At 49.1% G+C, this 21,958-nt stretch overlaps 1 protein-coding gene across 2 annotated transcripts in view; it reads right to left on the bottom strand.

The window, feature by feature from the left end:
- Positions 1 to 21,958, bottom strand: part of SLC1A7 (solute carrier family 1 member 7) — a 632,908-nt gene that overhangs the window by 136,145 nt on the left and 474,805 nt on the right. For both annotated transcript variants that reach the window (XM_085600158.1, XM_085600159.1), the window contains exon 8: positions 3,339 to 3,533. In XM_085600158.1, coding sequence (XP_085456284.1) covers positions 3,339 to 3,533 — 195 coding nt within the window. The remainder of the gene's footprint in view (positions 1 to 3,338; positions 3,534 to 21,958) is intronic.

Raw genomic sequence — 21,958 nt, 5'->3', positions numbered from 1 at the left:
TTCTGTCTCTTAATCTTTCCACTCCTTCATGCATAATTGTCATTGTTTAAGAGATGAGTTTGTATTCATTTGATGTTGCTGATGTTTATCTCTCCCTTTGTGAGTTTCATTATTTACATTTGTGACTGTATGCAATGAGCAATCCACATTTATATTAAGATAAAGCTTCATAACTTTACCATGTGTCTGTGGTTATTTAGTTAACTGTAAGGTTAATTTAGATAAAATAAGAGGATGGGGAGAGGAGTTGGCCTAATGGCTAGGGCGGTCAACCTCGAATCTGGAGAACTCGGTTTGAGTCTCGGCAATGACACTGAACATCCTGGGATTCTGGGCAAATGACTTAATCTCCCCGTGCTTAACAAAAATGAGTTTGTCCTCATGTAATGCAACTGGTACTATGTAAAGCACTCTGATACTCGATTCGGGTCAAGTTCGCGCTATATAAAACTCTGTAAAATAAAATAAAAAATAAATAATCATTATCATCAACTATTCAAATAATTGGTCCATCGACCAAGTAGAAGGAAAGTTGATTTATTAAATTAGTAGGCATTCCAATGACGTTAAACATGGTTCTCAGAAAAGAAAAGCAGTGAACGTAACAAATTGACCCCAGCGCATCAGGGATTCTGGGTGAATGTGTATGGGCCATTGTAATAGTATGAATTGAGTATTGATCCCTGATCAGGTATTGACCCCACACTGGATCACATATATTTTTTAAACCTCGCACCTGCACTCTTGCCCCATCGCTGAATTATGCAGTTAAGTGCTGGGTACAAACAAGCATGATGCTTTTAAGTAGAATTGCCACAGCATAAAAAATTCAGATAAGACTCTTCACTAATACCAATCACACGTTCCGATGAGAAGGATCAGCTGGGCTGGCTAATGTAAGAACCAGTTCTAGGATGGTCTTAAAATTGTGTTCCACGTTTATTTTTAGGAGCTGTGGTCAGAGACATTGTAACAGTGCTCAACCCCTCATGGATAATGACATAAATGACTGCATCTCTTTATTGGTGACCTCAAGAATGCTCATCAAATGCACAGAGCCGACCCAGTAGGCCCCACATTCTGAACCAAGAGGGCCAGTAACTGCCCGAGATGGTCCCCCCCACGTATAGACGATCACACGGTGATGTCACACTACGACCAGCCACATATCTGACATTAGCAACTCATATCCCCCACTTACAGCTTTCCCAGTTCACCCCCCCCAATGCTGAATTTAACGCTGTGCGTTGGCAGTTCCAAGGCCGGTGATTATTAATAGGGAATGCACTCCTTATTTCTCGCACTACATAGCACCCATCCGTCATCATGGGGATAGGCACACCCTCGGACTCCTGGGAAATGCGCTCAACCAGGCTCTTGCATGTGCTTATTAATGTATCCGGACCTGCTAAACAGGTAGCACCTGGTCTGTACCACCGGTAAATGTTACTAGAACATTGTATGAATAGTTATTACAAACTCGATTTCTTGTAGATGTATTCCTGTTTGTCCGTATTACGAATACGAATTGCTCAAATATGTCTTTACTACGCCAATCAGCTATGTATGATGTTAAAAACCAATAAACAAATTTAAACAAATCAAATGCACAGTAGAAAGCTTAGTTACTGAACAAACTCTACATAAAAACATAAGAGCATTTCATTCCCGCTAACAGGTACAGAAATCGTCGCTCCCATTTTGACCCACCGTCTTCAATCATGCCCTCATTGACGAGCCAACAGTAAGGGAATTTCACACCACGGTCCCATGTTATTCATTGACTTGCAGCTCAGATGAGCTGAACACTAAATAAATAGAAATGTCAGCCATTTAATTGCGCTTCTTAGCATTTCAAATGAATTTTCTTTCCAAAGAGGATTTTTCTGGCCCAAAAATGTTTTTAAAAAGCAAAAGAATGATTGTGGAATGCTTGCAAAAGTTTCTGACACTGGTGATTACGTGGCCTGCATCCCACTAACCTTATGCCAAAACTGATCATGCTGTGTTCCAGCAAGAACAGTCCAGCACAAACATCATGGACTTGTACCATCTGAAATAGAATACCAGCTACTCCCAACTGTTTGTGAGGTTGCTTGACCTTATTTGTGAGGTTTCACTTGAGTCTTGGGGCACAGCATGGACAAGTCCCACATCTGGGCATTGTATCACACTCAGGGGTTCAGCTTGGTCTGTAAGACTGGGGGAGTGTAAGCTTCAGATTTTCCGACAATCACACTGGCATATCATGTTAACTATTATTTGAGGAGCAATGCATGGGGGGGGGCATAAGGAACAATGGAAAGGGAAAGGAGTGTGGATTGTGAGAGGTACTTAAAAAATAGGCATTTTACAAAATACTGTGTTTTAAGACCTTCAAAACACAAGAATGTGTGGTTTTTTTCTGAGTGAGTGTATAAAAATCCCAGGTGATATCCATAGACACCTCACCATACCCGACTGAAAGCTCTTGTACCCAACTATTTACTAAATATTATATTTATTAGGCGGGTGTAACACCCTAAACACTCTTCTTGAAGCTGCTCCCCTGATCATAATTAGGACATAAGGTTGAGAAAAACCAAAAGTGATGGGTGGAAGAATTGCAAAAATCTCACTCACTGGATATTGCTTGGTGCCACATTCCAGCCCAAGATTGTTTGCACTACCTATGCCACGCTAGATAGGGACCAGACCCGATGCAAATCAGAAAAGTTCCTACACCAAGAGGAATAGTTCATTCTGAAATGCTAGGCCATGGTCCATCTGAAAATTGAAACAATTATGGCAACCAGTACTGGTTGTTTCAGTCGCATAGACAAATGTAAATGTTTCAAAACTATCTGAGAGTAGGAAGGGCTGAGAAAGGAATCAATGGCTGCCCACAGAGAATCTAAATGGCATTTATTTATATTGATCTAAAGATGAGGTTTAGTCCTTTCCTACGGGTTCCTAAACGTTATCAGACATGGTAAGTGAGGCCCCAGTAGAGGCAGTGATTTAGTCAGGATCACACTACATTCAAATGGAAAAGAATGGCCTAGAACTCTGTTCTAGTTTCACAAACAAAGGACTAGACCACATCACAAATTCTCAAGAAAAACTGGAAAATAATGGCAAATTTGACTTAATCATAAAGAAGGCTGAGAAAATAAGCAAACTAGATAGGCAGAGTGATACTTTTCTTTTATCACATTCCATTTCCTTTGCTTATATTTTTCAAGCATATGAAAGAAACATGGCATATTCAGTCAGGACTGTTAAAATGCACATTTCTACATCATGCCTATCCCAAAGCACAATACTAGACCTAATCAGCCAACGGGGCTAATGTATACCTTATGGTAATAATCTGCCCAAAGTCCAGTTCATAGTTGTTTACTTGAGCAATAAAGATGGCCGCCACAGCTTCATAGAGAGCAGTTCCGTCCATGTTGATCGTTGCTCCAACAGGCAGCACAAACCTGGCGACTCTCCTGTCGATGTGATTATTCTCCAGCAAACACTTGAAGGTTATGGGCAAAGTAGCGGAGCTGCAAGACATAATAACACAAAGCACTTTACTGCTAGAAGTAATATTTACAAGAAACTCAAGCGTGGACTCCTGCCACACATGGTGGAATTTAATAGCTCACTTGGCTGCCATTTTGTTCGCTCTCTAGTGAAAGGTTCTTTTCTACTTCGTTAAGTTTTGCAAATACTGCTGGAAACAGATCAGGACATTACACGGAGTTGCCAACCATAACAAGATGATGGAAAACACGCTCGGTTTCTGGATTTTAAAATTAGTGAGGATTTGCTCTGTTATTTTCTGCATTATCCTCTGTGGGCTTGCTCCAAAAGTGTATTGATTTGAGTTTAATGAGTTTAACTTACGCCAGAACATGGCAATAGCAGTAAATAAAGTCAAAATAAAAAGAATATCTAAAACTTTACTAGAAAGTAGGGGCTAGGGCCAGCGAGTAATTGGGCGATCTACACCTTTATTTACAGGCAAGCCTCAGGGGTTATGGTGAAACAGAAAATGGCCGCCCCCTGCTATGCTAATGAGCACAAGTCTGTCTCCTGTGGGGCACAACAAGGTACCATTGGAATCAGTGCAAAAGTACCTCACATCTTAGAAGATAAACATACTTTTTACAGCGCAGAAGTCACCCTGTTTGATTTATTTGAGAACACCTGTAAAATGAATACTACCAGCTGCTCAATCTGTCGTCCAGCACCTACTGCAGTAAATAATACACACAGAGCAACATTTATAATACAAAACAATTCAACAGTCAGCAGTTGTCAACCAAACGCTTAAATGAAAACAAATGACTAGGAAAAATCATTTCACGTTGACTTTTCAACTGGTATATCATTTACTTGAAATGCATTTCATTTTCACAGTGAACCAGGGGGCCCAATGTACTTAACACTTTTGCAGTGACAAGCCCTGCGATTTGCAAAAGGGGTCCTGCGACTCAGTCTAAATTGCAATTAGAAGGGTGACAAAAAAGGGATCTACCCTCATAATTAAGACTTGTAAGAAATGTATCAATGGCTTGTGACATCTATTGAGGTAGGAAAGCCTTGAAAAGGTACCAACCCCCAAGTTGGTGTGGTAATTGATTTGAAAGGGTGAAATTGTCTAAGGGAAGTAGGTGGTGGTCCTAGGGGGAGCAGACAGTGGTCCTTTGGTGTCTTCTGAAATAAGGGTGTATTCACAAGAACGTGTGATAACTACCGCAAGAGTAGCTTAACGCAACTCTCAACATCGCAGCCCATTGCGGGAAAATAACCCAGTGTCAAAGTGGAATTCACAACAAGGTGGTACCATGCGATAGTCTGCCGAAACCGCGGACAATGTCTGCAACACAACCACCTTGATGGAGATAAAAACACAAACCACAACACCAAAATACCTGCAATGGGCCAAAGCGCGATGAGGAAATCCGCAATAAGCAGCACCAGGCCTACAACACAAACCTGGCCAGTGGGAAAAACCTCCATAAAAGTAGAAAAACACCCAAACACAAACTGACCAACACCCAAGCACCATGGAGGCAGCTGGAGCAGGCGCTGAGGACGAGCGCAACCCCACAAGCACCACAAGCACCCCAGACGGCCAGCCCGGGACCTCAGGGACAGGGAAGGGCAAGGACAAGAAGATGAGGAAGACGAATTTCAGTCCTCAGGTGAACAGGATCATAGTCACGGAGGTGATGGAACACCATCAACAACTGTTCGTCACCTCCAACGTGTCATTGGGCACCAAATCTGGAATATGGCGGGACATCGTAGACAAGTTGAATGCTGTCGGAGAGGACAGTGGACGAGGTCAAGAGGCGATGGAATGACATCAAGCGGAAGACCAAGGAGAAACTCGCAGCCAACCAGAAGGCAGCAAAGCAGACTGGAGGTGGGGGCCCAGTGCCACAGCTCAAGCTGGATGACATGGAGGAGCTGGTGTCGACAGTCATCAGTGTGGATACTGTGGCCGGAGTCGGGGGAACGGACACTGCTCGACAGGACACACCACAACCGCAACAGGGTACTGGGGGGACGAGTGGAGATGGCCATGATGGCACACATGCACAATCAAGCACAGCACAGTGCACACCCTCAATGACTCTGGGTCATCGCCCAGATCCACAGACTGTCACAATGTACAATGCCGTGCTGTCTGAAAGTCAACATGTACCATGTCGACACATTGCAATACACCATCTCCCCTTAACATTGCAGGGCCACCGTCAACAGCCCCTGCAGAGCAGTCCCAGCCACTCTTCACTGATGACGAGGAGGACAACCCCAGCATCTACACTCAAGCCCTCCTAGACATCATTGACATCATCCACAACTCACCTCCAGGATCAGGGCTGACTAGCTGCATCGAGGGGACCCCACCCACCACCCAAATCACCGAGCAGGAGGCACCCGTGGCCCCGCCAGTCTCCCAAGGCCCCCAGGAACAACACATGGCCTTCCAACGCCGTGTGCTGGAGGCCCAGAGGGAGACGGCGGAGCAGGTGCAGGTGGGGTTCGACCTCATGGCTACCAAACTGGACGCCATTCATGGGTGTCTAGGCCCACTCCATGGCCTCCAACGAGCCCTGACTGACATTGCTGGAGTCCTGACGCGGAGAGAAGGACACCTGTCCGCTCAGAGGGGCTCCAGCGATAGCAGCCATGAGCTGGCACACATGCGGAGGCTCATGGAGGACATGATGCGGATTGAGGTGGAAAGGATGGCAGCCACCGCTGTACATCACCGAAATGTAGCTGGGATCTACCATGCCCTGCAGACCATCATCATAGCATTGCTGCCACAAGGTGTGGTGCTGATGAATGCTGCTGACCCCACACCATCCACATCTCCGCCCCCTGGTGCGTCAGTGCCCCACAGTGCGGCAGGTGTATCCACTCCGGCACCTGATGTGTCACTGCCACACAGTGTCCCAGCCGGTACTGCAACACCCACAGGTGGGGAAGAGCACACATCCGGGGACAAGGACGTGGATGGGTTTGTGATCAGGAGGCACTAGCATTCATTTCCACCACCTGGCCTGTTCCTGCTTGGTGCCGCACATGGCCCCATGACCTACCACTGACCCCGATACACTCCAATGCACTCACCTTGGACAGCGACATGAACTGCCATATCATGTTTGATGACCAATGACACCGCGACCACACTGCGGACTGTACCCTATCTCTTCCGCAGGACTTGTCATCCCCGGATGGACTCTTGCTGGCCCTCCACAGGCCCATATTGTGTAGTGTGCTCGGCATTGCCCTGTACCGCTCCAGCTGCAGGACTGCACTGGATGTGCAATAAACATCCAGTGTTGCACTGCTGTGGTATGTCGTTCATCATCCATGTATGAATGTGTGGGTGAATGTAGAGACAGTGATGTCCCTTGCTTCAATGATGCTCATCCTGTGGGATGCCATTCAGAAGGTGCAACATAGCATATTGTGTACCGGGTCCCGTGAACACTACAACAGGGACACACGCATCGGTCACTTCCATGTCCGGACAAGGACTTAACCACGCCCAGATCCCACGTGTCATTGTTGCAAGCCCTGCGCTGTTCCGGCGTATGGCAGGCCAGACCACTCCTCTTACGCTCCGAGGGGGGGCCCTCATTGCTACCCGTCGCAGTCATACTCACTGGTGGTGTGCAGGTCACTGGTCTAGTTGTCAGCATGTTGCAGCCACTCCCTGAGGGCAGGTTTGCACGCACATCACACCCATCCGGCACAGGCGTCACATGCCCTGTGACTCCGCCAACATAAGAGGCCGACGACATCACATTCCCCTCTGCCGGTGGTGACTGGATGACGGATGCTCCACGGTTCTCAATCATAAAGGGCCCATAAGTTGTTGCACACAGGGTTAGTGGCACCCGAGGCCTTGCGTCTGTCAAGGGTCTGCCACCACGTGGCGCTGACTGGGCTTGCACAGGGTTAGTGGCAACCAAGGCATTGCGTCCGTCACAGGCCTGCCACCACGTGGTGCTGACTGGGCTTGCACAGGGTTTATTTATTTATTTGTGTATTTTGTAGAGCGCAACAGCTGCCCCAACGGGGCGTCCCGGCGCTGATAACTCATGGAACTAGAGGCTAGAATCCGAGGAGCATTATATGGGGAAAAGATGTGTTTTCAAAGACTTTCGGAATGCTAATTCTGTTTGGCAGGCTCGTAATGCAACCGGAAGGTTATTCCAACACCTGGTGGCACATACCTCGAATGTTTTCCCTCCGGCGCGGGTGCGTTTAAATCTAGGGGTTTCTAGCAGAAGTAGGGAATTTGAGCGTAGTGTCCTGATGTTGACATACGGTTTCAGGGTGCTTCTAAGATGGGCCGAGCCTTTGCCCTTGGAGGCCCGGAATGCCAGGGTCATGGCCTTAAAAATGCATCTCTTGGAAATGGGGAGCCAGTGGAGTTTACGGAGGGTTGGGGAGATGTGATGTCTGGCAGGGATTCTCTCCACCAGCCGGGCAGCAGCGTTCTGGACAGTCTGTAGCTTGTGACATAGACCTGCTGTGATGCCAAGGTATAGAGCGTTAGCGTAGTCCAGATGAGAAATTATCAGGGCCTGTACCACAGTCTTACGGCAATCCATGGGTAGGTAATTGATGAGCCGTCTAATTGTCTTGATCTTGGCAAAGCAGGATGACGCTACTGTTTGAACCTGGGCGTTAAAACTGAGATGATTATCCCAGCGCACTCCCAGGTTCCTCACCGAGTCTTTAGGCGTGGGGGCATGGCTGAGATCGGTTGGCCACCATAGATTGGAATCAAGGGGGGATGTAGAATTAAAAAACAGGATCTCTGTCTTTCCTGCGTTAAGTCGGAGGGAATTGGCGTCCATCCAGTTAGAGATGTCTCTAAGGCAGTTTTTCAGTGGGTCAAAGGCGGAGGCAGTGGGGGTATCAAAGGTAAAAAGTAACTGAATGTCATCAGCGTAGGAGGTGGATTTAATCCCAGTTTGCGCGATCAGTTTAGCCAGGGGGGAGAAGTAAATATTGAACAAAAGCGGGCTCAGCGAGGAGCCCTGAGGGACTCCCCATTTTAGTGGTCTAGCAGTGGAGGTGTAGGGAGGGGTGTATACCTGCTGAGTGCGGTCACCCAGGTAGGAAGAGAGCCATCTCAACACTGTGCCGCCAAAGCCTAGATCTCTCAGCCTTCTCAGCAGGATCTTGTGAGAGACGGTGTCGAAAGCTGCTGAGAGATCCAGCAGCACTAACACCGCCCTTGATCCTCGATCCATCGTCCATCTCACAGAGTCGGCCATTTCGACAAGGGCCGACTCTGTGCTGTGGCCTGACCGAAAGCCGTGCTGAGAGGCGTGCAGGAGCCCATGAGATTCGATGTAGTTGGCAAGCTGGGAGTGCACCAGTTTTTCCAGAATCTTAGCTGGGGCAGGCAGGAGAGAGATGGGCCTGTAGTTATTAGGGGTACCTGGGTCAAGGTCAGGCTTCTTGAGGATGGGGACTAGGGACGCATGTTTCCATTTTGCGGGAAAAATACCCGTTCTCAAGGATTTGTTCCAGATATGGTTAAGGTATGGATTGAGCAGGGGTGCCAGTTTTTTGTATTGTTTGGCTGGCAGAGGGTCGTTAGGAGAGCCAGATTTACAGTTGAGTAATTCTATCAGTGTGTCAGCCTCAGAGATTTCTGAAAATTCTAGCAATGAGGGTGACTGTAGCGGATACGTGGTAGAATCCTCAACCGACCCTTCATTATTGGTGATGGGAAAGGAGGAATAAATAGCTTGAATTTTTTCCTCGAAGAATTGTGAAAGTTTATCACACAGGGACTGGGAGGCTGGGCGTGTACGAATCAGGGCGCTAGGGTCCGTGAAGGATCGGACTATGTTGAAAATCTCCCTGGCGCCGTTACTGGCATGTTTAATTCTGGAGGCCAGGAAGTCCCTTTTATGATCCTCAATCAATCTGCGATATTCTTTGAGAGCTGTTTTATAGGTGATTTTACTGTCGAGGGAGTAGTTCTGCCTCCAGGAGCGTTCGAGGGCTTTGCATGATGCCTTTTTCTGGCGAAGCATGTCGGAATACCAGGGTGCGGATGGGGTGGCTCGGTAGGTTTTGATGGGTTTGAGAGGGGCCATAGTCTCTAGGGCTTGGCTGATCCAGGCGTCAAGGTGGTTGATACCGTCGTCAGGATCAGATGATAGGGAGGGTAGAAAATTGTTTAGGTGTTCCTGGAGTGTTTCAAGGGTGATACGACTCCAGTTTCTACCTGATGCTTTGGGGATGACGGTAGGTCTGATAGAGCGGAAGTTGACAATCTCAAAGGGGATGAGAAAGTGGTCTGACCAAATGACCGAGATGGGGGAGGCTACCAGAATGCTGGGTAGGTTGGAACAAATCAGGTCAAGGATGTGACCCGCTTTATGAGTGGGGGAATCTATTTTTTGCTCTAGGTTGCAGGTCGCCAGTGTAGAGATAAAATTATTGCTGTGCGAACATGATGCATCGTTTACGTGAAGGTTAAAATCTCCTAGAGCAGTAAAGTTGGTGTAGCGAGTGCTAAGCTGAATAATGTAATCCGTCAAGGCCGGCAGGAAGGAGAGGTTGGAATGGGGAGGGCGGTAGATAAGTATTCCAGAGCAGGAGGTTGACGAGGAAAAATGGATTGTAAAAGGTAGACCCTCAATGCAGTCAATGGGGTCATATGTGGGGAAGGAAGCCGTCCATTTGGATTTATAGATTAGGGCAACTCCACCTCCCTGTTTACCGTTGGGTCTGTTGGCGCAGGCGATGCAGTAGCCGTCCGGTAAGGCAAGAGTAATGGTGGGGTTGGTGGTCTCATTCAGCCAGGTTTCGGTTAAGAAAAGCAGATCCCAGTTATTGTCCTGGAGGGACTGCCAGATGTCGATTGCGTGTTTGTTCAGAGACCTGCAGTTAATCAGTGCCGCTCTGAGGGCGAGAGAAGGGTCGCCTCCGAAAGAAGAAGCAGAGCGCCGAGCGGGGGCCGGGCCAAGAGTAGAGTCCAGAGAGGGTAGTGAGAACTGGCAGGTTTCACATACAAGGACGTGACTCTGGACGTCCGGGATAGACCAAAGGCGGGTAGGACAAGGGGAGGGTCTCAGGGACAGCAACATGGTCCGGGAAAGGATTGTGGGGGTAGTGCTGGTGCATCGGGCAGAGGGACCGGCCCCGGTCGCGTCGTGATCGCGGACGAGCGCAGACGAGCTTGCCTTAAGCGCGCCTTCGGCGCGCAATCGGCGCGCCCGCTGCGCTCGTCCGCTGCGCTTCCGGTAGATACACATGTATAAAGTGAGGGGGCGTGGCCTCGAAGTGGGCGTGTCCCTGTAGCCACGAGGATAATGGCGGGAGAAGAGGATCGGCGATTACGGCCGTTTCCAGCGCTCGTTTTGGGTACAGAGGGTTGCCTGCACACTGAGCTCGTGTAACAGGGAGTGAAGGTGGGTGCAAATTTAAAAGCACAAAAATACAATTTTTTTAAAAGTAAGAGCTGTGCAAAACACTAACTGCTCCCGGCTGTGCCTCAGGAGGTTCCGTAGGTGATCTGCCGCGCTAGTAGTCGGCGCGCTCTTTGTAGGGTTTGCAGGGGGCGTGGCCTCGAAGTGGGCGTGTCCCTGTAGCCACGAGGATAATGGCGGGAGAAGAGGATCGGCGATTACGGCCGTTTCCAGCGCTCGTTTTGGGTACAGAGGGTTGCCTGCACACTGAGCTCGTGTAACAGGGAGTGAAGGTGGGTGCAAATTTAAAAGCACAAAAATACAATTTTTTTAAAAGTAAGAGCTGTGCAAAACACTAACTGCTCCCGGCTGTGCCTCAGGAGGTTCCGTAGGTGATCTGCCGCGCTAGTAGTCGGCGCGCTCTTTGTAGGGTTTGCAGGGGGCGTGGCCTCGAAGTGGGCGTGTCCCTGTAGCCACGAGGATAATGGCGGGAGAAGAGGATCGGCGATTACGGCCGTTTCCAGCGCTCGTTTTGGGTACAGAGGGTTGCCTGCACACTGAGCTCGTGTAACAGGGAGTGAAGGTGGGTGCAAATTTAAAAGCACAAAAATACAATTTTTTTAAAAGTAAGAGCTGTGCAAAACACTAACTGCTCCCGGCTGTGCCTCAGGAGGTTCCGTAGGTGATCTGCCGCGCTAGTAGTCGGCGCGCTCTTTGTAGGGTTTGCAGGGGGCGTGGCCTCGAAGTGGGCGTGTCCCTGTAGCCACGAGGATAATGGCGGGAGAAGAGGATCGGCGATTACGGCCGTTTCCAGCGCTCGTTTTGGGTACAGAGGGTTGCCTGCACACTGAGCTCGTGTAACAGGGAGTGAAGGTGGGTGCAAATTTAAAAGCACAAAAATACAATTTTTTTAAAAGTAAGAGCTGTGCAAAACACTAACTGCTCCCGGCTGTGCCTCAGGAGGTTCCGTAGGTGATCTGCCGCGCTAGTAGTCGGCGCGCTCTTTGTAGGGTTTGCAGGGGGCGTGGCCTCGAAGTGGGCGTGTCCCTGTAGCCACGAGGATAATGGCGGGAGAAGAGGATCGGCGATTACGGCCGTTTCCAGCGCTCGTTTTGGGTACAGAGGGTTGCCTGCACACTGAGCTCGTGTAACAGGGAGTGAAGGTGGGTGCAAATTTAAAAGCACAAAAATACAATTTTTTTAAAAGTAAGAGCTGTGCAAAACACTAACTGCTCCCGGCTGTGCCTCAGGAGGTTCCGTAGGTGATCTGCCGCGCTAGTAGTCGGCGCGCTCTTAGTGCCACCTGGAGCATTGCGGCCGGCACAGGCACCCCACCACCGGACGGTGACTTTGGGTACACTGAATCAGTGGCACCTTCAGCTGCTGAGCGGGTGAGAAGCCTGCGATAATGCCCTGTCCCGGCGGTCCGGACAGCTCAGGTTTTATGTGCCCTGCTGGACCGCAGTGTAGGCCAGATCAAGCGGGCAGCGCGGACCTACCGCCAAGTGGCGTCGCTTCCGGGATCACAGAGTTGGTGGCACCTACTGGGCTGAGCGGGTGTGCAGCCTGCGATGAGGCCGGGTGCCCTGGTATGTCCTCTGCCATGGAGTAATCAAGACCCAGCACCAAACGTGAGACCTGGTGGCCTGCGGAGCGGGACGGCATGGTGTGGAGTGTGCCATGTTCGCGGGCTCCAGCTTGTTGCCTGCAGCGGCATGTGGTGGGACCTCCTGTCTCCACGCCGGTGGCGGAAGTTGAGCAGTGCGGCCTGGTTGTGCGTGGGCGGGCATGCTCCGATGGGTGGCGGGAGGGGCTGGGGTGCCTCTGTCTGGGTGTGTATGGGCGGGCAGATGATGTTGTCTTATGCGATTGTGTTTACTGTGCCCAACATGTATCTGGACTCTGTTTCAAATGACGGGTCTGTCTCAGATGTGTGACCTAATGGACTGTACTACATGCCGACAAGTGGTTGGAAACACACCGATGGCAGCAGGTGAACAGTGTGGCCTGGGTGTGCAGGGGCGGTGTTCTCTCTCCCCCTCTCTTCTTCTTCTCTCTCTCTCTCTCTCTCCCTCTTCCTCTCTCTCTCTCCCACTCTCTTCATCTCTCTCTCTCTCCCACTCTCTTCCTCTCTCTCTCTCACTCCCACTCTCATCCTCTGTCTGTCTCTCTCTCTCTCTCCCCCCCCTTCGTCTCTCTCTCTCCCACTCTCTTCCTCTGTCTCTCTCTCTCCCACTCTCTTCCTTTCTCTCTCTCCCACTCTCTTCCTCTCTCTCTCTCTCCCCCTCTCTTCTTCTTCTCTCTCTCTCCCCGTCTTCCTCTCTCACTCTCTCCCCCTCTCTTCTTCTTCTCTCTCTCCCCCTCTTCCTCTTCCTCTCTCTCTCTCTCCTACTCTCTTCTTCTTCTCTCTCTCTCTCCCTCTCTCTGTCCTTTGATGTGCGCAGGACACACCTTCTCATCATGATTTTTGTCTTGCAGGCTGTGACCTACGGATTGGCCCAAGGGGAGCCGCAATGTGTCTTCATTTCATTTCTGTGTTCATTTTAATAAAGTTTGATTTGTTGCTTCGGAAATGAATGTGGGATGCTCATTTTTGTGACGACACATGTATGTCACCAGTTGTGATTATGCGACATCATGCGGATAATTTTGTACGTGATTGGGTGTAGCTGATGTGGCATGTCTGTGGTCAGGGTGGTGGGGAGGGGGGGTCCTGAGGGTGGTTGCAGCTGGTGTTGTTTCCCTTTCGGCCCTCTGGGCTGCATGTTCAGTTGCCCGGGTGCATCTGTTGTTCTTCAGGCGTGGCTGTGGGCTGTGCTCCCTTTTGTGGTGCAGGCTGTGGTCCGACTTAGCACCAGGTCAGAGCAGGTGTTATTTTCCTGCTGCTAACGCGCCTTATCGCCTGTTTCGTGTTCTTATCGCCGTTCTGTCTGGTCGATGTGAATGTTGTGGAGTGGTGTTGTCGCGGCTTTTGGCACAGGAACGCCTACTCTGCACCTCATTAGCGATAGTTGCCGGGGTCTTCTGTGGCGATGTTTTTTGCGGTTGCTATCACAGGTTAACTGATGCTGTGGGCTGTTAACACCAGCTTGTGAATGGGGCAACAGATTTAGCGCAACTTTGGCTGCGATAAAGTGCCGTTAACTAGGTGATAGCTCCTTGTGAAAACGCCCCATAGTTTTTAAAGCAACACATGCCTCTTTAAAGAACATGTGTGGCTGAAAACAAATCCTATTCGGAATTGCAATGGCAGAGACAGTATTCCGCAGTCCCTTTCCGGCAACGATTCTTCCATTTGCAGCCAATCACAGGGCACTTGTTTACAACTAGTGACTTGCTTCTTCAATATTCATTAGGTAGATCACTTAATGAGCTGCTGGGAATGGGCATTTTGCAATACAACCTATTAGAATATAAGATGCCTCTCAAATTGACATTCAGGTCACAATAAGTTAGGGAGCAACTTACACCCACTTTTTATGACCTGCCTGCATCTTTATCAGACCATTCATTTGATTTGATTAGGACCTCTTCTTAAATACACATCTAAGGGTATTCTGCTAAGCATCATTGTATTGGGATTAAAAAAACAAACTGCCTATAGTTACTTGTCTTTCACAAGATATGCGTGTGCGCACACAAACACACCAACCCACACATCCACAAACATACACACACAAAGTGAAGAATACATCACATTTCAAAAATAACTTCAATTTAGTCCTCAGATCTTCTTCACATTTCAAGATAGTATTACTAGAATAGAAACTATCTAAAGTACCCACTTCCCTGAAACTGCCCCCTGTATTATTATTATTATTTTTATTTTTTTAAACAAAATTTATTGCGTTTTTCTGGTCTGCACAAACACACGCTGTGTACAGTTTAATAACAAGATATATACCAAAGGGAGGCGATGATACAATCATGAAATGCACAGTTATATGAAATCTTCTATGCATGGTATTAGTCCTCCCTCCCGCCCTCCAAAACAAAAGGAGAAAGGTGAAAAGAACAAATCCCACATTGTGTTGCAATCGCATGGCACTCATTTCAGTCTTACTTCAAATCCTAACTCTAATCTAAACTCCCAAATCCTCCCCACTCCCATCCCTCCCCCAAGCATGTCACTCCCAACTCTCCATAGGTAATGCAGTGTAGGTCTACTGCACTTAAGCTGCACTAACATATCAATGACGGATAGCAGTGTAATGGTTAACGCACAGCAGTTGCATAATCATGTTGCATGATATTTCTAGGGGTATTCTTTCAGGACACTCTCAGGTGCAATCATCCTAATCCACTACCGCTGGTGCGGCAATCACGGGATCTTCATCGCTGTCAGTGTCTGGGATCTTTAGGAGCACTACTAATGTTTCCCACGCCTTTGCCGCTTCTAGTGCCTTTTCACTACCTGCCGTCTTCGCCAACTGCATCCGCACTACTCCGTCACACTCCGCCCATTTAGTGAATTCCTTCTTCCATCTGGCTATGTTGGGGCCCTTCTGCGTTTTCCAATGCATAGTGATTTCCCATTTAGCCAATAAAAGAATTTACTAGTAATCTTGTTTTTGGCCCTATGGGGAAACCAATGCAACATACACGGCCCTATAGCCGGTTCCAATTCCCTATCAGTGACGTTGTTTAGTAAAGTCACTACTTCGGGCCAATAAGTATCTAACTGCAGGCACCCCCAGAACATGTGATGGAAGTCTGCCCCTTCCCCACGGCAGCGCGGACATTCATCTGAGTTATTGTCAAAGTATTTATTCATTTTCGCTGGGGTAAGGTAGGCTCTATGTAATATGTAAAAGTGCACTAATTGAAAATGGGTGATTCTGGTGCTCTTCCACGCTCTTTCCACTATATCAGCACAGGTCTTTTATGTGATCTCTGCCCCCACATCCTCCTCCCATTTGTACTGCAGTGCATTCAGGGGTAATAGCATCTCCTGTGTCCTACGTCTATACAGGCACGTGACTGCCTTAAAGGTTCCCGCCGCTGTCACTATGTATTGACACCCCAGTGACGTTTTTAGTTCAATGAGGCCCTCCCTCCAATGTTTACGGATAGCCGCGGTAAGTGCAGCATGTAATAAAAAGTGTCCTCCCCGCAGGTCAAATCGCTCCTGCAAGTCATTAAAGGGAAGCATAGCGCTATCGTCATATAAATCTCAGACGGTAGACTGGCCTTTCTCTTTCCAACGTGCTAGTCCTCTCCAGGTACCTCCATGGGGTAATACCTCACACATAGATAATGGGATGTCAGACGCATACGGAACTGCAATCCTCGCCCTTTTCAAACTCCTTTCCCAACAATGCCTTGCTGTTTTGAAGTCCCCTGGGAGGTCGCCAGCGCGAACGGGAAGGTTCAGCACAATTTGGGAGAGCACACTCAGCGCCGGGGCTCTGTCCCTCATCTCTTCAGTCCCTCGCATCCTAGCTGCTACGTTTTGTGTGAGCCATTGTAATTGGGCTACTAGGTATTAAGCCTCGAAATCAGGAACTGCCCACCCCCACCTCTGATCGTGAGTGCATCAAAACAGCCAACGCTACCCGCCGCCTACCGGTACCCCACAGGAAGCCTGTGACCATGGCCTTAAGTTGTTTAAAAAATCGCGCCGGGATCTAAATCGGCAAGGTCCTGAAATAGTACAATAGTCTTGGGAGGGCCACCATTTTAAGAAAGACCACTCGCCCAGCCACTGATAGTGGGAGCGTCCCCCAGAAATCAAAACTATCCATCAGACCTCTGATTGCTCTACCGATATTGCCTCCAACAGATCTCCCTGTGTATTATATATCCTTGTACCTAAATATGGCAGGCATCTATACTCCCATTTCACCCGGCTATATCTTGCGTTCCATCTTTATCTCCAAATGGTCGGGAACAAGCAGGACTTTGCCCACTTCACTCGAAGTCCTGCCACCATGCCAAGATCATGAAGCAATTCCTTTGCCCCTCGGAGCGCCTCTCTCGAATTTGCCAGAAACATTAACAGATCGTCTGCATACAGGGCTATATGGTGAATTTGCCCATTCACGTATAAGCCTTGGTAATGTTGCCATGTCCTGGCTTTGGCCGCTAGTCTCGTGGCCCGAGTTACGTCACAGGTGTCAGAAATCAATCCACCAGTTTTAACCCTTGCCGTAGAGTGCTTGTATAATAAGGCTGTCCACTTTATAAATTAATCCCCGAGCCCAAATGTATACATTTCTTGGAACAAGTAGGGCCATTCAAGGCTATCAAATGCTTTTTCGATGTCAACTGCAAAAACAGTGGCTATGTCCTTCGGGTAGTAGTCAGCTTCTAAGATCTGCAATAAGCACCGAACATTAAGAGCCATGTTTCTGGTCGGGATGAGCCCGAATGTATCCTTATGCACTAAGGTCGACATGTAAGGGAGGAGTCTGGTGGCTATAATACGGCTCAAAATCTTGTAATCGGTGTTAAGCATGGATAGCGGGCGACACGCAGATCTGACCCATGGTGGTTTCCCAGGTTTAAGGAGCGGGATGGTAACCGCCTCTTCCGTTGATGCGGGGAGCTGGCCTAACCGCTTGGCGTCGTTATATAGCGTTACTAATATAGATGCCAATTGATCAGTGTAGGTTAGGTAGAATTCTATCAGGAGCCCATCTGTCCCCGGTGTCTTGTTCTGTGCCATATGCTTAATAGCCCCCTTCACCTCTCCGATCTCAATATCCCTCCCTAACAAATCCGCCTGGTCTCTGACCAAACGCGGCAGTCTGACTTTGTGTGTAAATCTACGCAATTCGTTCTCCGTCAAGGTCGATTTACTCTTATACAAGTCTGTATAATACTCAAGAAATACCTCATTTAAACCCTGTTGAGTGCAACAAAGCCAATCCATGGTGGTCTTGGAGCTCCAGGATCACTTATGACGGGTTAGCTAGCCATGCTAATTTGAGCCCCAGATTTGCCCCTTTCTGCATGAGCACGCGTAGTATATGCCTTAAAATCAGCGTAGTCGCTCTACTTGTGCCGCTACCGCCTCCTTTGCTTCCAAGAGCTCCCCTTGCTTATCTGGTCTCCCAGGGCGATCCCGCTCTACCTCCCGAAGGCGCTGATCCACTTCCTGTACCTCCGCCAAAAGCACTTTACGTACCTCCAGTACCTCAGAGATACAGCGACCCCTAACAACTGTTTTAAAAAACATCCCACTCCACTGAAGAAGATGTCGCCATGCAAGCGTTGTTCTGGAAGTATTGAGTTATGGTGGTGCTCACTGTTTCACAAAAGACTTGGTCTTCCAGGGCCTCTGGGCGCAGATGCCATGTAGGTACTTAGCCCGCGTGCGAGACCACTGCATTCGAAGTAAGATGGGGTGATGATCTGATAATGTTCTAGTGAGGTACTCACTACAATGCACTCCGGCATGCACGTCCGGGGAGTATAAAAAGCATCTAGTCGTACGTGGAGATCATGCATAGCAGAGAAAAAGGAATAGTCCCGGTCCCCAGGGTGTTGAGCCCTCCAAGTGTCCACCAGCCCCTATCATCCCTGCCAATTTCGCCTAGACTCCGCTATTTTATGAATGGGTGCATTAGGAAGCAAGGGTGCGAGCGATCTAGGACCACATCAGAGATAAAATCCCCCACAATCAATACTGATCCCGTAAGGAAGGGCGCCAATCTCCCTGACATTTGTGAGAAAAAGGCAGGCTGTTCTGTGTTGGGAGGGTATATGCTCCCCAAAACTATGTCTCGACCATCTAGTTTCCCAGTGACCACTACGTATCGACCCTCTGAATCTGTAATATGGTTCGTGCATTGAAAGGGCACACCCGCCCACACCCAAATCAATACTCTTCTAGCGAACGCTGAATAAGAAGTATAAAACACTTGGCCACGCCATCAGCATTGTAATGTTGCTCCTTCCTGCGCCTGCAAATGAGTCTCTTGAAGTAGTGCAATCTGAACTCCTCTGCGGATTAGGTATGCATGTATTTTATGACGCCTCTACATTGAATGCATTCCCCACACATTCCATGGTATACATTTTAAGTCATTAGTGGAACCCATCGCAATAATTTTAACAATTCTCCAGAAAGTTCTTCCCTAGTGACATTCCTGATCCTAACTAACCCTGTAAGTAACCAAAACCCCCATCTCCCCCTCCCCAGGACAGTTACTATCAAACTAGCACCCATCCAAACTATTGAAAGATACACAAAATCCTCTGGTAGCTACAGAGGTGCAAGGGTGCGCGGCTGACTCGAGGTGTTTACACTAATCGTGGTGCATCAGTCCCATAGAAGTAAAGGTAGTCCGGGGCCTCTAACAGTCATTGTGAGTTCAGCTCCCCTCTAATTACACTAGCCATTCTAGCTTACCACAGCCATTCAAATAATGTTGTCTGCAGTATTAGGTGTCACCACTGGCATCTTCACACTATCGCTGTGGGAGTGTCAGTTTCATTATCTGACGATTCTCTGGAAGATCTGGCCTCTTCTTCTGGGGTAGGGCTCCGACCCAGAGCCAGCACCACCACAGCCTGTAAAGCTTCAGCCCTTTCTTTTTCAGTCTGAGATGATGACGGTTTCTTCTGAGTCCTCCTGCGGGGTCGACAGTTCAAACATTTCACGGGGTCCGTGGATCTCCATCCAGCGGCTCCAAGTTTCTAACCTCGCGGTGTCTCACCTTTGTAAGTCTCTAGCCAATCCCAGGCATCTCTGGGAGAATCAAAATAGTGTGTGTTCCCCTCCAGGATAATGCACAAGCGGGATGGAAACATCAGAGAGTACTGTAGGCCCTTGTCTCTTAGTGCTTTCTTGACCTCCACACAGGAGGCTCGCCTCCTCTGTACCTCCAATGTGTAATCTGGAAAAAGGGTAACCATGTTGTTATCCACAGTGAAGGGGCCTCCAGTTCTCGCTCTATGCAGCAGTAAGTCCCTATCACGGAAGTGAAGTAGACGGGCCACCACAGGTCTTGGAGGCCTCCCCGTGGCCAATGGCTTGGCTCTCTCCCGAGTATAGCAGATAGACCCTCTGGGGCTACTACACTCCTGAACCATGTTTCCAAGAAGGACACCATATCGCCCCCTTCTGTTCCTTCCAGCAGGCCCCAACACTGACATTATTTCTTCGGTTGCACCCTTCCGCATCTTTAGCCCTGCACTCTAACAAGATTACCCTGTCCGTGAGGGCCCCCATCCGCTGCTCCATAGCCTTTTGCACCGGTGTTCATTCTGCAACGCTGGCCTCAGTATTCTTAACCCTCTCCGAGAGTGTTTTATGCTCATCCTACTGTAGGCTAAGCCCAACCACTTGATGGAGGGTAGCCTTCGTGTCCGCTATGGCCTCCAGTGTTTTATTAAGCTGCTCCTGTACTGGGTCCTCCTGAGTAGTCTGCGGCTGTTCTTGAGCGCCCTAGTCTTGCGGCCCCTGGGTTTACCCATGATGGTGTGGTTTTGCCCGGCGAAGCATCCTTATCCCCACTGTGCCTCCTTCAAGTCTCAAGACAGTATCTCACAGGTGATAACCTGCAGTGCACAGGTGCCCCACCTCAGATGGATATCAGTGCCTTTCTCCACAGTTTCTCCCCAGTTTCTCCCATGACAGGTGACCCCTCCACGTTCTCCCAATCAAGTGCCTTCAGCTATCGCCCCAAATCGTCTCACCAGGGGGGGTACTGCTAATCACCTTCCCCGGTGGATCGCCAGTCACGGTATTTGGGTCAGCCGCCTTGACGTGTCAGTTCGGCCATGCAAATCGCCCTTCAGATATCATCCTGCTCTCAGTACCCTTTGAGCCAGTACTCTCTTCCACTTCAAGTTCCAGGCCCTCTCCAGGAGCTGAAATCGCCGTTGCCCACAGGGCTCCGGGCCTCACACCGCCTCCCGCTGGATCAATCCCACCTGCGATCACCGCAGTTCTGCTGTATGTGGCGGCACTCAGGTTCCTGCCACAGGTCGCTCTCATGTAGGTCGCCGTTCTTATGAAAGCCAGGGAGGTTTCAGTGCGGCCTCCTAGGTGCACCGGTCCGCTCCGGCAGCGCAGCACACGCTACAGGGCCCCACTACACATTTTACACTGCTGCAGTTTTCAATCCCAGGTATACAGCTTTGCGTATCAGCCACAATCTTTTATTTTCAACCCCAGGGGGCCCTCCAGTCACAGGCAAACTCCTCTATACCGCTGCCCGCTTTCTCCATACGCCCGGGGCTCGATTCCGCTCTCAGCCACAATGCTACTGTTATCTGCCAGGTACATTTTTGCCACCCCTTGCTCTTCCTCACCGGGTCAGCATTCAGCATCCCTCAGCGGCAGCCTCAGTTGGACTATGTAGATCTTCCGCTATGATCACGTCGGGACTTAGATCTCTCAATGTCGGCCTCCGCTGCCATTTTGTGCAGCCTCAATCGCCCGTTTGTCACCGCTAGCTGCAGCTCTGGTCTCTAGCAGTCGGCAGAGTTGTACCCGGTCCACTCCTTGTGGCTCCAATCTCCCAGAGGGCGCTGATGGTGTTCAAGGCGGCCCCGGCTGTGTGATTGTTGAGGAAAAATTACGGGCTGATGCGGAGCTCTCTGGTCATGCGTCCGCCATCATCCTTGGCCAAGCCACGCCCCCAACTGCCCCCATATCATAAGGGTGATATTCATCGAGCAGTGGTTTTTTAGGCATCAGAACTAAATGTGCAGGTAAAATCAGAACTGTTTGTAAATGACAAGAAACCAGCTGATAGCTAAATATCAAGTAGATCAAGAAAAAAATGTGTTTTTATTCGATTATTCGAAGAAAAAAAACAGCTGGAGAAGATTTTTGTAGTGTTTCTCCTACATTTCACTGATTGTCATTATAGCCTTAGAACCCAATGTAGTGGGCTCTACTGGCCATTAAAGGCCTGCTCTAGCGTCTAAGGCCCAAGTTGAAGGTGAGGGCCTTTAACAAGGGAGCGGGCATTTAATGGCTCACACATTGGGTTTCAGGGGTTTTGATGTCTCTTGACGGGTGCTTACTTACTGGGCAGTTGGTGTCCGGATTGGACCCTTCATCT

This window comes from Triturus cristatus, chromosome 4_2 (assembly GCF_964204655.1).
Source record: "Triturus cristatus chromosome 4_2, aTriCri1.1, whole genome shotgun sequence".
NCBI classification, from domain to species: Eukaryota; Metazoa; Chordata; class Amphibia; order Caudata; family Salamandridae; genus Triturus; species Triturus cristatus.
This window is presented reverse-complemented; position numbering and strand designations above follow the sequence as displayed.